At 34.9% G+C, this 16,992-nt stretch overlaps 2 protein-coding genes across 2 annotated transcripts in view; both read left to right on the forward strand.

Annotated features, from left to right (window-relative positions):
• The window catches only part of LOC129926517 (uncharacterized), an 86,398-nt gene that overhangs the window by 60,810 nt on the left and 8,596 nt on the right, over window positions 1-16,992 (forward strand). The gene's annotated exons all lie outside the window — the stretch shown is intronic.
• LOC106062412 (guanine nucleotide exchange factor subunit RIC1-like) overlaps window positions 10,453-16,992 on the forward strand; it is a 36,140-nt gene continuing 29,600 nt past the window's right edge. The window contains exons 1-7 of the mRNA XM_056031115.1: window positions 10,453-10,690; window positions 12,505-12,612; window positions 13,178-13,266; window positions 14,208-14,318; window positions 14,774-14,916; window positions 15,335-15,465; window positions 16,197-16,288. Coding sequence (XP_055887090.1) covers window positions 10,550-10,690; window positions 12,505-12,612; window positions 13,178-13,266; window positions 14,208-14,318; window positions 14,774-14,916; window positions 15,335-15,465; window positions 16,197-16,288 — 815 coding nt within the window. The 5' untranslated portion in view covers window positions 10,453-10,549. The remainder of the gene's footprint in view (window positions 10,691-12,504; window positions 12,613-13,177; window positions 13,267-14,207; window positions 14,319-14,773; window positions 14,917-15,334; window positions 15,466-16,196; window positions 16,289-16,992) is intronic.

Below are 16,992 nucleotides of genomic sequence, written 5' to 3' on the forward strand. Positions count from 1 at the left end.
AATCTGAGGTATCTACAGTGCATTTTCCTGCTATTAAAAAGCTTTATTTCAAAAACCTAATGTGCTATTCTTACTAACTTAGACCCTACCGCGCCGTTCGGAGCATTTGACGTCAAGCAGTTTCCATAAAAATCTGTCACTGGTAATGTCTGAAGCCTCTTCGCACCTGCCATGAGGACCTCGATGAATGAGTGGCGACAAGTTGTACTAGGATATCATTGCAACTCTTCTTATGCGTAATTCATTTTGTCGGATAACATTTCCAGCAAACCTCATGCGTCGCTCTCTCACAATCTTACTAAAGGGTCGACTCTCAGTTCGGCATAGGATTTCCTTGATTTAAACCCGATTTCTATAACTGACTCCTAAAATCTGTCTTAGCCATCTTTGTTGAGCCACATTTAGTGTTTTTCTATTTCGGCAGATGACTATTCACTGCAGTTTATTAATGGAGCCCTGCCACTGGTAAAAATGTGTAACCTCTCTTGAATACGCTCTTGGAATTAAGTGACTGTAGTTTGCTTTAGATTTATATCGAAAAGAGAAGTTTTATCGTCAAAATCATCTGTTGGGGGTTTTCCACCTCAAAATGCTCTGTAGGGGGATCTTAAAAACCATCTGGAGGGGTTTTAAACTTTAAACAAACGCCATCTGTAGAAGACGGGTTTAAACTCAAAACCCCCGATTGGACTGGCTACGCTCAAATAATTTTAGTGTGTAATTTGCTTTTTTTTTTATATTGAAGAGGTATTTTTAGCATTAAACCCCTCTGTATGGGGGTTTAAACTCAAAACCCCTTTTGGCAACGCTCATAGCATTTTGAGTGCGTAATTTGCTTTTTTTCTTACACTGAAGATGTATTTTTTAGCCTCAAACCCCCCTGGCGGGGGGTTTAAACTCAAAACCCCTTTAGCTGCGTTCTTAGATTTTAGTGTGAGTAATTTGCTTTTATTTATATTGAAGAGGTACTTTTTAGCTTCAAACTCCACTGGAGGGGAGTTTAAACTCAAAACCCCTTTGACTACACTGAAAATATTTTGAGTGTATAATTTGCTTAGTTTTTATTATTAAAGAGGTATTTTTTACCTTCAAACCCCGCTGAAGTGGGGTTTAAACTAAAAACTAAGTCAAAACCCATTTAGCTACGCTCATAACATTTTGAGTGCGTAATTAACTTTTTTTTATATTGAAGAGGGGGTTTATCGTAAATTTTGGAGGGGGTTTTAAAATCAAAATCTCCCTCAACTGTGCTCTTGGAATTAGGGGATTTTCGTTTGCATTTTTGTTTTGTTTTGTTTTATAGAAAAGGGGGGGCTAACTGCAAAAACCCCAAGTAGGGGGCTTAAAACTCAAAACCCCTAGTAGGGGGTTTTAAACTCAAAACCCCTGGTAGGGGTTTTGAAACTCGAACCCCATTGGTTGTGTTGGGGCAATTGATGGTTTAGTATTAAAATCTCACCTAAAATAAACAAAATCAAAGCAAAAAATCATTCACTAAATTCCGACCCCCCCCCCTCCAAGGGGGGATTTCATTTCGGGGGGGGGGGGGGTTGAACACCAAAAACCCTCCCCTGGCTATGCCCATGATATAACCTTGATTTGTAATATTAAATCGTTTCTGTGGTATTTAGGTTGAACGTTGGACTGTAGAGCCAAAGGTACATGATTCATTTTCTCGTGGAGAACATTTTTTTAAAATAAACTTTCTAATTTTTTTTTCCGTAATAAATAAAAATCTGTACTACGATAATATAAGAAATGAAAATTTTGTCTGAATATATATATTTTTACCTTTAAAATAAGAGAAAGGCATGCACATTACTTAAAAGTGTTCATCTAGCTTTCTTTTTGATTTTATTACTTCTGCATCTTGATTGTTGATTTGGAATGTTAGCTTTGTCTAACAATATTGCTATAACTTAGCAATTAACCTAACGAAAGTGATATAAAACAGAACGTTTAATAATCAATTATAAACTGGATCTAGAGCCAAACCCAGAGTCACATCTTAGGCCTTCTTGTTTACATCTCTAATCATCGGCCATCTTCCTTCCTCTGTTCTCTATCGTGTCCTCTGGTACACAATGTCGCGCCAAATGACAGTGCGCAATGTAGAGTCATAACACTGCCCCCTCCTTAGTTATGTTCGTCCCGAACATGACCAGATTTTCGACAGAGCTGAAGAATTGTCATTGCGGATGAAGTTCTGGCAAGAAAGTTAGAGTTCCACTGGAGGCCAGGCCATAAAACACACAGTAATTTTCCGACATCTCCAGAAGGTATGCCTTTCTACACATGTCCATTAACCACATTATCAGTGTCCAGTTTCCGCTGAAATTGATTCATCTTTTACTCTGCTTTGTGAAGGCAGACGTACACACGTTTGTCAAGTCCAGACCTGTTGATGGTTTTTCTGGTATTTGCATCGTTCATTCGAGGTGCCGCCCGTACAGTTCTTATTAAATTTCTGTCTGCAGTTAGTACTGGTAGCCAAACAGGAGTATTGGACACAGACCTAACGTTGTCCGATTTGGTCATGCCCATTGAAGCACTCATATCAAGGACATCGAAAGCAATAGTTTCACTCTGCCTATAGGTCACTCCTCTAGTTTCTTCATCTAGCGTTTTCTTTTCGGGTCTGCGCTTATCGTTGAAAAGGTTGCCACTTTCTTTATCTTGAAAGCTAGATGCATCTGATTTGTCATTATGATAATCGACGGCGCGGCCACCACCAACACTTTCCTTGTAACTACCCGTACAGCCACAACAATGATTGGTTGATGTTTCATTCTCCGCTCTTCTAGGATGTAGCTGGCCTTCCAGTTTGTTCCCCTTCAGTTTGTCCCTTTTATGATACCTGTTTACTGACAGATTAGACCATTTTGGTATGGTCGTATGTTCGATCCGTTTCACCTGAATGCCTTCCACACCATCATCAAGCAATGGGAACTCTATGTGTCCATATTGTACAGTTCCACTTCCAATGTTTAGAGATAAACCAAATTCCTGCATAAAATCCAGACCAAGGATGCAATCGTCGACAACATTAGCGATCAGAAAATCATGACTAAATAGTTGACTTCCTATTTCAAAGCTAAGCCGTATTTGTCCTAATATAGGTAACAGTTCGCCACCTGCCGTTTTAAGAGTGTAGCCATTCACTCGTATTATTTCTTGATCTCCTATCAGACTGGGTCTAACTATCGACCGCGTAGCCCCTGTGTCCAAGAGGAACCTATAAGAACGAACGCCAATCTTTCCTTGCACTCTCAAGGTTCTGCTTTGCTCTAACACTCTGAAAGGAGTGGTTATTCTCGGAGTTCCGATTTTCTGAGTTGCCAGTCCTTGCTCCCTAAACCCGGTGGACCGTAGCGGTTGACATTCCGATGCACAGCCTTGGCCTTGGAACAACATGTTACAATTCCTCCGTAAATGACCTAGAGTGTTACAATTCCAACAACGAAAAGTCTTTTTACTACGCCTTGAGGTCTGATAATGTTCCCGTTCATTTAAAGACTTTTCCACCATTCTTCGGATCAGCCTAGGCAGATCCTCCTCTTCCGACCCATTTAACGTCCGACAATAGTGTATGTTCCTCGCTGAAACTTCGGCCGCCTCGTAGGACATGGCATAGATGAGGGCTTCGTTGATTTTCCGTTTTCCGCTTATTCGGATGGCCTTCTTAAGTTCCGAATCTCGCACTCCATCTATGAAAGCATCTGTGAACAGAACATCCAAAAGTTCCTGTGTTGCCGATGGGTAAGCAAGACGGGTGAGGCGTTCTACGTCTGCTGCTAATTCCTGTAATGTCTCTCCGTTTTTCTGTTGTCGATTCTTTAATTGCATCCTGAAAACTTCCTGCAGGTGTTCATTGCCGTATCGTAGTTCCATTGTTTTGACCATGACATCGTAGTCTGTCCGATCCGTCATAGTCTGTAACAATTCGGCTGCCTTGCCTCTGAGTGCCATCATGAGACCAGTTGCCTTCTCTGCCTTGGTAACCCATCTGTTGACTTGCGCCGCCGCCTCGAATTGTAGTCGATACGCCGACCAAGACACAGAGCCGTCAAACACCGGTGGTTTAATCATCCCCGTCATTTCAGTCACAGTGGCCCCCGCATCTTGTTTCTTTTGCAGCTCCGCCTTCATTTCATTTCGTAATTGTTGAATTTTAGAATCAACATCTCCCACCATTTGGGACCTTAATTCAGCTACCTCATTTCTTAATTGCTGTTTGAAACTGTCTATGTCATTTTTCAATTCAGACACAAAGGATGCTATTGAGCTCAGTTTATTACCTAATTCGTCTTTAAGTTCATCCTTTACTGATTTCAAGTCTTCCTTCATTTGTTCTTGCATCGATTGAAAATGATCCCTCATATCCGGTTCTTTTTCAAACAAATAGGTGTCCGGATCCTGCTCTTCATCTATGATGTTTTGCCTAATACGTTCTATGAGTGCCTCCTTGTTGCCGCTCACCTTCAGCTCTCTACCTCTGAGTTCCTGTCTAAGTTCCAGTAATGACAGTTGACTAAGTGTTTTCTTAGACGCCATCCCGTATCAAAACGTTGATCAACTAAAACCAAAACTTGTGTTGATCTACCCGAAAATGGAATCGTTCAATGTCTTATACCTAAATCTAGACCTTCTTCTCCACTTTCGTTGAGGATCCCACTTCTGACACCAATTGCTATAACTTAGCAATTAACCTCAACGAAAGTGATATAAAACAGAACATTTAATAATCAATTATAAACTGGATCTAGAGCCAAACCCAGAGTCACATCTTAGGCCTTCTTGTTTACATCTCTAATCATCGGCCATCTTCCTTCCTCTGTTCTCTATCGTGTCCTCTGGTACACAATGTCGCGCCAAATGACAGTGCGCAATGTAGAGTCATAACAATATCATCAAACCAGTTCTTTGGGAAAAAAAGATGAACATATAAACACCATTGTAAAACATATATGACGACATTTTTAGTTTAAGCCGCGAGTAAAAAATATTGTTCAACTACGCCTAGAGATTGGAGGATCGATGGGAATATTTAGCAAAAAGGAAATAAGAAAATGAGTCGGTGATATAGCTAGGTACACTGTTGTTCATTTTATAAGTAGAAAAATGAAGCCAATTTCTGGCGCGTAAAAAAAAAAAGATAACCGTGAAATATCCCATTAATTAATGTAAGTACTAAATTCAAGAGCTTCTAATCAAATAGTTTCAGGTCAGTTTCATTGCGTTTTAATAGGCCTACATTTTCGTTTATTTTGCCCGCTACACGAGTGTCGAAAATTAAAATGGGCGCAGGATGAATTAGGCAAGAATTCACTGTTCAATAACATTGAGTTAAATGGACTTGTACAGAATGGCACGTTTTGACATGCAATAACATCACATACAGTAGATGTGATAAATTATAAACTGAAATTTTGTGTAAAAATGAAACGCAATCACCGAGTGTGGTGGGATGTCCACCCTGCTATTTTTTGCTTTTATTTATGTTGCTCTCTTCCATGTTTACTTTGGTCTCACAGACTTTATATTCCCATGTAGGTTCAAGTTTAGAGCCTGCTTTACAATATTTTCCGACATGGTCTTCCCAATCCAGTTGCATTTGAGTCATTTGATTTCCTGCTCTATCGTTATTTCCTGTGCTGTTTTCCAAATTTGACAATTTGTTTGTCCATTTCTCACCCATTGTATATCTTAAGCCTTTGTTGGTGAATGCCTGAATCCTGTCTGCCTTGCTATTTGGTACTTTCCCTGTCTCTGCGCGAAGCCCCACAAAACGCGTGGCCGTGGGCGAACGCCCACGTCGCCTGCTCATTGCGCCGCCTCTGCGACTCCAAAATGTCTACAAGGCACAGATTTCTAGGACTTGGTTCAAAATGTGTATGTGTGATATGCTCACGAAGTGTCAGGATGGGCTCTTCTGCTAATTTATTGGGCGATGTTAATTTTTAAGAAATCTCCATCTGTCTCGTTCGGAAGCTGTTCAAGCAAGATGGCGCCTAAGCTGTTCTTTAAGCGTTTTCGGGAGGCACCTTTGTTTCGCTTATCAACTTTCAGCCTTTGCGCAAGGTCGTTACTATTGCAAGATATATGCTCTGCCTAGCGTAAAGGACGAACTATAAACATCTTTCTACGCCAATGACTAAGAGAATACATTTTCTCCCCACTTCTATGTAAATCTTCAATAAGTCTATCCAAAATAATGGTTTTTCTTAGATAAAGCTAATCGTTGTCAAGTGTAGATAGTTCCTTTTCACAAAAACCAAAAATGATAAAATACATATAGATAGGAAAATCATATATTTTTATACATTTCAGTGTTTGTTTTGTAATCAAATATACTATCACTGTCCACGTAAACAAAGTATAGAAAAGTAGTGGTATTCTTGGTATTTTTCTACTACATACCAAATGCGCTACAGTTTTTCAAAATTTTATAAAGAACATATACAATGTAAAATTGGTTTATGATGTTAAAAGTACAAGTTTAAGATTTTAATTTTTATGTTTTAAAAAGATAAATAAAATGTATTTTGTTTTGTAACATTTTTATAATATGTAAACTTAAAATAATTTGATATATGTTATGATAATTTTACTATTTACTTGAAATAAAAATTATTTGGGACAAAAAATGCAAAATTTTGCTCATAAAAAGTCCATAGAGTTCTCTATATCATTGTACTACGAAAATAATATACGGAAAGGTCAACCTCCAGAGGAGGATAACTGTTGTAAAAAGATGTCATCTATTTTTAATGTATATAAAAATTACTACTTTTTCAATGTAAAAGGTCAACTACATAAAACATTATCTTTTCTTTTACTTAATTGTTTTAAACCAAATATAATAATTTAATTTATTTACATTTCAACTTTGTAAAGAAATATTAAAGCAGTATTTGTAAAATAGTACAAAAAATATGTGTAGATCTATCTTTTAAAACGAAAATCGAATTCAAAGTATGTTTATATAACCTTGATTTGTAATATTTACATCGTTCCTGCGGTATTTAGATTTGAACGTTGGACTGTAGAGCCAAAGGTACATGGTTCATTTTCTCGTGGAGAACATTTTTTTAAATAAACTTTCTCATTTTTTTTTTTCCGTAATAAATAAAAATCTGTACTACGATAATCTAAGAAATGAAAATTTTGTCTGAATATATATATTTTTACCTTTAAAATAAGAGAAAGGCATGCACATTACATAAAGGTGTTGATCTAGCTTTCTTTTTAATTTTATTACTTCTACATCTTGATTGATGATTTTGAATGTTAGCTCTGTCTAACAATATCATCAAACCAGTTCTTTGGGGAAAAAAGATCATCACAATCACCGAGTACAGCTGGATATCTACCCTGAACCTTTTCGTATATGTGGCCCGCGTTACGGGTGTCGGATATTAAAATGGCCCGCTGGTCGAATATGTTCGGCCCTTACTGGACGAAATGATAGGTAAAGGCGATACAACTCACACGTGTACCATTCGCACAAACCCGCCAGTCTAACTACGGTGGGACGTTGGATGCACCCATAGGCCTACGTACTCACACTGCTGACATTAAAACTTCATTGACGATGTTTTAAATGACATTAATATTATTATAGTTTGGGTCGAATGGGATGAAAGGAGGGGGAACAGTGAACCTGTCGACAGGTTTGAAGAGGCTTCGCACCCTTGTGCGAATCAATCAATATTTCTTTACTTGCTAATGTAAAAATAGATCAATGATTGTTCATAGAGGCTTAAGTGATTTTTATCTTTGTTTTAAGTTGTTTTTTTAGCCATACTGCGTACATTTTTTACTCCCAGTAGCAGAAGATTTTTTTAAAATTATAATAACAGCAATAAGTATGCAAAATACGTTACTTGTAATCGAAATATATCAGTATAAGCAGTGGCGTCACAATATATATAAGGGGGGTGCGGTCCGCACCGGGTGACACCCGTTATAGGGGTGACACCCAAGTAAAAAAATGCACTTTGTAAATAACTGACAGTTAAATATTGGAACATGTTATTCACAATAAATACATAGATCTATCTACTTTTTTATTTTTATTTTATGTTTTTTTTTAATGAAATTCTATCAAAAGGTTTTAAATGCTATATCATACTTAATTTATCAAGGAAAACATGAAACCTTACTTTCAGGTGTATACCAGCTGCATGTATGTATAGGAACATTGCTTTAATTCAAAAAGAAATGTTTTAATCAAATCTAATGATTTTTTTTTTACTAGTACCGTAATATAAGGATGCCAACGCAGTCAGCTAATAGTCATTGCTAAACGAAGACATTCGCCAGGCATAAAATTGTAATTAAATCTCTCATGTAATTAATGTAAACTTTGTAAAATTGGAAATTAAATAAGTGGCCATTGAGATTTCTGAAGATGATGATTTTATTTCACATTTCTGGAAAAGAAGCCCTAACCAAGATAAAGGAAATGTTAGAGTGTGTCAGTCGAATGATATATTTAAATATTTTAGGGGATTTTTCGTCTTTGCTAGTGCCAAGAATGATTCTGATGCTTCCTAATGGGAACGATTTAGCCACTTAATTGCAAAAAAATGTTCTTTTGATGTCGATTATTTTCAACTAATTTGTATTGAAATGTAACAGAAATGTGTAACTTAAGTAAATGTCCGATATTGGAATATTAAATTTTTATTAAATTAGATTTTATCTGGATTGGAAAATTTGAAAATAAGAGAATCCGGCTACAAATACAATTAACAATAAAGTCGTTGCTCTATTATTAATGTAAAGAAGAAAAACACTGGAAGAATATATTGCAAGGACTGTTTCTATAAAAAGCAGAATATTTGACATTTTGTGACAATATTAACATCGTCTTTTTCTTTTAATAAAGAATTTCCATGAGATGATGGAAATGTTACTATAAACAATGTGGTGACTAATGAAAGCATAACACGTTAGCTTAAAGTGTTATAAAAAAAGTTCTTCTAAAAAAACACTGTGATATGGAAGAAATAAAATTTAAATACAAGAAGAAAATGTCAGTCGAGCAATGACAAGATGCAGGACTCAATATTTAGAAAAGATCTTTTTTTAAACTCTGAGCTTTAACTCCTACTGGAAGCAATCATTGATGTAGCAGATAAATTTGGAGCAATCCAACCTAAAAATTCTTTAGTTCAACAACCAACAAAGTATTGTAGATGTCAGTTTCAAAACATTGGCGTATATGACGATTTTTCAAAAGGCGACATTCAAACAGAAATATGTCAAAATATCCGGCTTTCACACTGTCCTTTAATATAAATGCACTTTATCAATCAATCGAAATCAATCTTTCAATTCTTCTGGTTTAAAAACTGATACACAAGCTCGCTCAGAGAGGTGGCAAGTTTTGGTTATCTCTTTTATGGACAAGTGTTCTTATATTTAAGGCTGTTTATTAAAGAAAAAAAAATTTATACACAATTCCTCATGATCTTTTATTTTGCATTCCTATCAAATGACAGCGTGGTCGTGCGACATGCGCTTCGGTCTGTCGTCACTAAATACGGGTTTGAACCAGCCCGCTTCCATCCTCTACCGGGTATGTTATTTTCTATACAGTCGTTCGATCACCCCCACAGCAGTAGGCTAAATCTTTGTGGAGGATATTCTGAAACTTCAAAAAAAAAAAATCAATTGTCACTCAAAATGCTAATATTGAAAGACGTGTCGTTTATCAATGCACTTGTGAATAAATTATAGGCATTTCTCTCACAGAGTTGGCCCGCACGATGTGAAGAAAATGAGCATTAAACTCTAAAAAGCTCTGCTTAAAGTAATTTCATCTGAGAACATTTTAGTTTTAGCAGATGTAGGCCTACAGCTTTGAATTTAGTGTTATGTTTTATCAGATAGGCCTATATTAGGGCGCCTACATTGTAAGGTTTTTTTTTCGTCCTCGCCTATATCCACCTCTGGGAATGCAGGCGTCTAATAATCATATTTAAAGAATAACATGATCTATGGGCATAGTCTACGTATAAATCTAGATTTGATCTTATGTGCGTAATAGATCTATAGCTATAGATTTTGATTCTTGATCCATCTTAATACTGAATTAAAAAATAATCTGCTTAATTTTTACATTATAAAAGTAGGCGTGGCAATAAATACCAATGCCTATAGAATTGCGTCGAAAGGATTCAAACATTTTTTAGTAAATATAATCGTAACTATTGAAAATCAGTATTTTTGTTGTGAAGCATTAAACCAAAAAAATTAGCTTTTAAATTCTTTATTGTACACTTATGAAATACATGTGAGACATCAATGGTGATCCGTTAATTTTTTTTCAACATAAGTTAAAATTATCCCTACGATCTAAGTTTATGTTTTTCCGGTGTATAGGCCATTGAAATGTAACGATAACTCTGATTAGATAAAAATAGTAAGACATAGGCCAATCCAAGAACTCATAATGAGCCTTTGTAATAAATCGAAACAATATGGCGATTGTTGACAAAGTTGGATAGGTGGCATTATTATTTAATCAAAATACACAACTATGTATTTCCCTTTAGGGTGGCCTAAAAGGCTAAAAACCAATAAAGGGAGCTCACAGTCAATTAACCATATAGTTAGTAGCTGTGATCGGATGTTATTTGCAGTCGTATCACAAAAGTCATTAAATATTTGGTATTCAAAGGTAATCAAATAATAAAAATATCATTAATTTATGATTAATATGAAAGAATTATTACATTTAGATTATTTTAGATCTAATTAAATCATAATCATGATAATGAATTATGATTTATAGATCTACATTTTTATTATTAATAATCAGTCTTCAGTCACTGTCATTAGACGGCATTACTAAAGACACGAAAGTCAGTAAAGTACAGTAACAAAGTTAAAACTTTAAAACTTACAAACAACTTTGCTTTACTATTTACATTTTTACATTTCTTTTAAATAAACTTTTGTCTTTTACTTTCGTCTTTATTATTATAAACTTCACATTCCCACCTTTGTTGGCCTCCTTCAGTCTTCACTGCCTTTATTGGTAGAAGCAGAACATGGATGATGATGGATGGCTGCCTGGTCATGCAGTTTGCGCGCTGGACTGTCGTTCGGATTTATTGATGGTCGAGGGTTCAAATCCTGCCTGCTCCCATCCCTCGTCGTCCTGCGGGAGGTTTGGACTAGGAAGTAAACTATCTTCAACTCTGAAGGAACATTCGAAACATGTAAAACAAACATAGTCGACATAGAATCTAGGTCTAGATCTATTTTTCTATGACTCAGTATGACTATAGGACGACTATAGTTCATCTTTGTTGTGTAGATCTATTCTAGATTCTAGACAATCTTTTTTTTTTAATCTAGACTCTTGTCTACTAATCTAGAATGTCTAGATCTAAGTATCAGTATGGCTCATCTCACACACCACTTTTTCATTGTGTTTTTAGATTTTAGAGCCTTATTCGGGAGCAACATTCATTCCCATCCACATAATGAAATGACATAGTCCACAGTGACTATATTTATAATATGTCACCATAGCTTTCTTTGTGACACTTTGTCATCATAGGCATTTTTCTAATGTCTATGACTCTGTTAGATACATAGATCTATAATAAATAATCTATAAAGAACTACTATTGTCAAGGCCAGTCTAGTATGCCAAATGTATTTCTAGATAAGATAGTAGATCTAAATCTAGATTTCTATTCTAGATCTAGCATTAGTCCAGTTAGTAGTCATGTCAATATCAATAATAAAAAAACATCTTGAAGGGATTTCCTTGATTCACTTCTGACCTATTATTAAGATTTTTTACTGTATTCTAGATCCCAAATCATCATTATCAAACTCCATTTGAGTGAGGGCTTGAGAGGTTCAAATCCTCTCCTGTAAAAACCCTGGACAAAAACTTTGCATAGTGATTGTATATCACCATACAAATGGAGAATTTGTGGTTTCCCAGACCTGTCGAGACAGAGGTCAGCAAGTCCGGAACAATTGAAAAGAATATGAGACATATATGGTTTCTTTTTGCTCCCTGCAGTTGGGGCACCATAGGTCAAACTTTTACATGAGATGTGTGAAATGAGCCAATAGGACAGTGGCGGTCCTTCACTGTGCTAAAATAGCAAATATCCCAGGTAAAAAACACTTTGGTGAAAAAATGGACAACACCATTGTATTGAGCACTGCCTCCTTTTTTAAATGAACTTTTATATTAATCATGCCTGTTGTGTGTACGAATCGCTGCATCAGCTGACCAATTTTATTTTCCTTTTGGACATTATGCAAAAGCCCCTATCAGAATCATTTGATCCAATTTCAGCTAGTTCACATGGCTGATACCACAGGCCACATATTGTAAATAGATCTGATTTTATCGATAGTAAAATAATCCAAGAAATAATATCTGCAATCCTTCACATTACAGATTTTTTATAGTCTTGAGATAATTTTTAACAAAATATTGAAAAACTTCTTCCTCTCGTTTAGCCATGTGTACAAATTGTTACATTTATACCAAGTCAAAAGTTACTCACAGAAGTTGGAGAATTCTACAGAGGAGAATGGAAACCTGACTCATCTCTAATTGCAATTATGGTACAAGAAGTCTTTTTTTTTTTTACTAGAATTCAAGTTAAAATAAACCTAAGCATTTATAGGGCCATTGTTTGTATAATTAGCTATTCATTCTTTTTATTTTATCAGTCTATTGTAACTTTCTCAGCCTCAAATTTATTCCTATCCTTGATTTTAGTCTGCCATTTTTTTTAATTTTTTTTTTTTTGTTGGCCCATTTAGAGATTTGAGGGATATTTTCTTAATATCAAACATCTGACTATTATTCGTGATGTGGACTTTGAAGTACGGTTGAAGTAAATAATGTTAACCTGCTTCTGAAACTACACAATGACAATGGTATTTTTTATAGTCCCATCAAACAAAAATTGATAGGGAAGAAAACATTAAGAAATAAAATATATCTTTAAAAAAGTCAGCTTCCAACTGGATTTAAAATGAAGACCCTCAGTTTGGAACTCAGCCACTTTGCATCACACATACAAGGAAATGTGCGTTCATAGTATAAATATATTATATATATGTTAAGATATGTATAAATACATATTGCTTTATTTATTGTTGTCTTTATTAACTTGATCTACAGACTGAACAACACTGTGTTATATTTATTCAAGTTGAAATTGACAGCTCTGTACCAAATCATCATTGTCTTTATGTCATGCAAGAAGGGAAGTAAGTGTGGTTCCCTTTACACATGCTCACTATAACATAAGCTGCACTATTTTAAATGGAACCATACATGAATACTAAGAGGAAACAGATATCAGAATTGATCACTTTGAAACCCAAGTAAATTAATTTACTAAACTGTAAAAAAACAGAATGGATTGAAGTCTGTTTTTTTTTTTAAAATAAATTTCACTGGAGAGCATGTGTCTGATAAATTCTGTCTCCATCTTTAACCGCTACTAGCATTTTAAAAATTTACATTTTTTTTTTTAATTTCTCTTATGAGGCATTAAAAAATACTTTAATAAATTCAAGTTTGATTTTAAGGATTGTTTTTTAAAAAATCATAATTAAGAGTCTACTTGTGGCATATGCTGTGGCTGAGTGGTAAATCACTTGGCTTCTGAGCTGGGTATCCTGGGTTCGAATCCTGGTGAAGACTGGGATTTTTAATTTTGGGATTTTTGGGCGCCTCTGAGTCCACCCAGCTCTAATAGGTACCTGACACCAGTTGGGGAAATGTTGATCGTTGTGCTAGCCACATGACACCCTTGTTAACCGTAGGCCACAGAAACAAATGACCTTTACATCATCTGCCCTATAGACCACAAGGTCTGAAAGGGGAACTTTACTTTTGTGGCATATGCATATGCTGCATGCAATAATTTGATGAGAATCCTTAAAATTTTGTCATCATTTATTCAGAATAATGCCTACTGAATTAGTCAGTATCCATGTCTGAATTAGTAGTTCTTGTTACAAACTTCGAAACCAAAAAAGACAGTATTGAAAGAAATATTGTACATCTCTGAGGTTGACTGAAACCAAAATTCTCAATCTATTTTTTTTTCTGTTGTCAAAGAACTAAACTTTTACTAGTTTTACTTATATAATAAAGCTTTAGGTTTCAAGCATTGTAAATGTTGTTATACTTCAATGACCAGAGTTCCTTTGAGTCCCAAAATAAACATCAATGGCATACTAGACAGTGACAGTGTCCCAGCTATTAGATTGACCTGTATGGCACAAGTCCGGCTACAGTCACAGATATCATGGTCAGATTTATTTTTTATCAAAACTTTATCTACATAATGTAGTACTTATGTTTAGCTAATCTAAATCTTTTGTATTCATTACAAAGCTTATAACTCCTTCAGTCTGATACAAATCTTGTGTACATTAGTTCTCTTAATTCCCATTGTCTGGTAAAATTGAAACTTTGCACAATTATTCTTTGTCAATATCAACAAATGAATCACTAAAACATTAACCAGTTGGTAAATTAATTTGTGATAATCAATTAATTGTGTCTTTGTAGAAGTGGGGAGATAAATCTTGCAGTATTGAGATATATGACTGTAGTTGTGTGGTTCTTTTCCTTATATAAGCTTTGCTTTTAAAAAAGTATTTAAAAAAATATTTTGCTTGTTTATAAATTTGATTCAATTTATTAGACTTTAAATATTTCTATTCGCTTGACCGGATGCTATGACTATTCTGTTTTTAACAGCTTTCTCTCAGTAAGAGATGAACTTGTTGTGGCTACAGTTGATGGGTGTTTAAGCAGGCTACGCTGGTCAGGAAATAAAAATGAAAATGCAACTCTCCATTTAAAAGACATTCCAGTGTCGACAGATTTACAACAGTTCAGGGGTAAGGGTTGCAATACTTGAAGTATTTTTCAGAAATATATCCTACAGAAATGTTCTTACCAAGTTTCTATACATAAAATACAGGAATACTTAACTCTTTCTCTCCGTAATTATTTTTCAACATTTTGAAGCAATTCTTCATTTTGCTCATTACTATTTCTCTACCCTGTTATGATTAAGCTTCATTAGCTTTGTTGTTTGTTATCAGAAAATGTTGTATCGTATAGAATTAAAGGGACATGCCTGCCCTTTTTATATAACACGAAGTCATGTTTATAAAATTAAACATTAATTTAATTTAACGAGGTCAAATAAACGATGGTATTGTCGATAAGGAGAGAGTTAACACCAAACCATTTGCTTTCTATATTAATATTTATGCAGTACATTGACGAAACTCAATTTTTGTTTTCCTAAAGCCACCAGACCTTCAGAAGAGGAATATGTGGTGGAGATGGAATACAGTCCAACGCTAGGAGGCTATAGCATGGTGTTGTCATCAGGGAAAGCTGTCTTTGTCATTCCACCTTCCAGTAGAGGAGAGAAAACTGTAAGTGTCTGCATTATTGTAAAGATTTTTTTTAACCAAATCTCTATTATTCTATCTAAGATTCTCCAAACCTTGTAGTGTCATTTCATTGAAAACAAGATTACAAAGAGAGTTTATGTTATCACACAAACTCAGAGGTGGTCCCTGTTGGAGTCATTAAAAAAAAAAAAAGAGAGTAGTACCTTAATAAAAAAGTATACATAAAATTGAATGCATAAAGCTCATGTTGTATTTGTCTCCTGAAGTCTGAATTATTATTGCAGTAACCTCATAAAACACTATGAAGACACGTCTCTGATCATAAGCTTTATTACACAAAGAATGACAAAACAGTTCATAGTAAAGCTGTACATATACACACACAAGCTGACCTGGACACCAAGCCAGTTTGACACACCGGTACAGATCAGTTCACCACACACAAGAAACATAAATACACGAAAATTATCAGCTGCTTTTGTTTTTGCATTGCTTCTCATATTTTTTTTTTTTTTTTTTTTTTTTTTATGAAGACTGTTATTGAAAATTTGATCTGACTGTAGTCTTTAATTGTGATTCAAACAGAAGCAACGACTACTTACTCCTTTGTTAATGAGCTCCCTTTGTAACCATAATTAATTATATTTTAAATAACAAACAGCTCCAGATGAAAAGAAATTGTAAACATGTTACATTAGATGAGATCATGTTTGATACTATGAACAATGAGCTAACCCTTATATGACTCACAGAATGCACATGGTGTCTGGGCGCAGGATGTCAGTACTGCTGTCAGCGTGGCTGTCAACCACAGATATAGACTTATTGCTTTTGGTTGTCGTAGGTATGTTTTGATGTACTTCATTCATTGTATGTCTTGATGTACTTCATTCATTGTATGTCTTGATGTACTTCATTCATTGTATGTCTTGATGTACTTCATTCATTGTATGTTTTGATGTACTTCATTCATTGTATGTTTTGATGCACTTTATTTATTTGTATGTCTTGATGTACTTCACTCATTGTATGTTTTGATGCACTTCATTCATTGTATGTTTTGATGTACTTCATTCATTGTATGTTTTGATACACTTTACTTATTTGTATGTCTTGATGTACTTCACTCATTGTATGTCTTGATGTACTTCATTCATTGTATGTCTTGATGTACTTCATTCATTGTATGTCTTGATGTACTTCATTCATTGTATGTTTTGATGTACTTCACTCATTGTATGTCTTGATGTACTTCATTCATTGTATGTTTTGATGTACTTCACTCATTGTATGTCTTGATGTACTTCATTCATTGTATGTCTTGATGTACTTCATTCATTGTATGTCTTGATGTACTTCATTCATTGTATGTTTTGATGTACTTCATTCATTGTATGTCTTGATGTACTTCACTCATTGTATGTTTTGATGTACTTCATTCATTGTATGTTTTGATGCACTTTATTCATTGTATGTCTTGATGTACTTCACTCATTGTATGTCTTGATATACTTCATTCATTGTATGTCTTGATGTACTTCATTCATT

Source organism: Biomphalaria glabrata, chromosome 5 (genome assembly GCF_947242115.1).
Source record: "Biomphalaria glabrata chromosome 5, xgBioGlab47.1, whole genome shotgun sequence".
Taxonomy (NCBI): domain Eukaryota; kingdom Metazoa; phylum Mollusca; class Gastropoda; family Planorbidae; genus Biomphalaria; species Biomphalaria glabrata.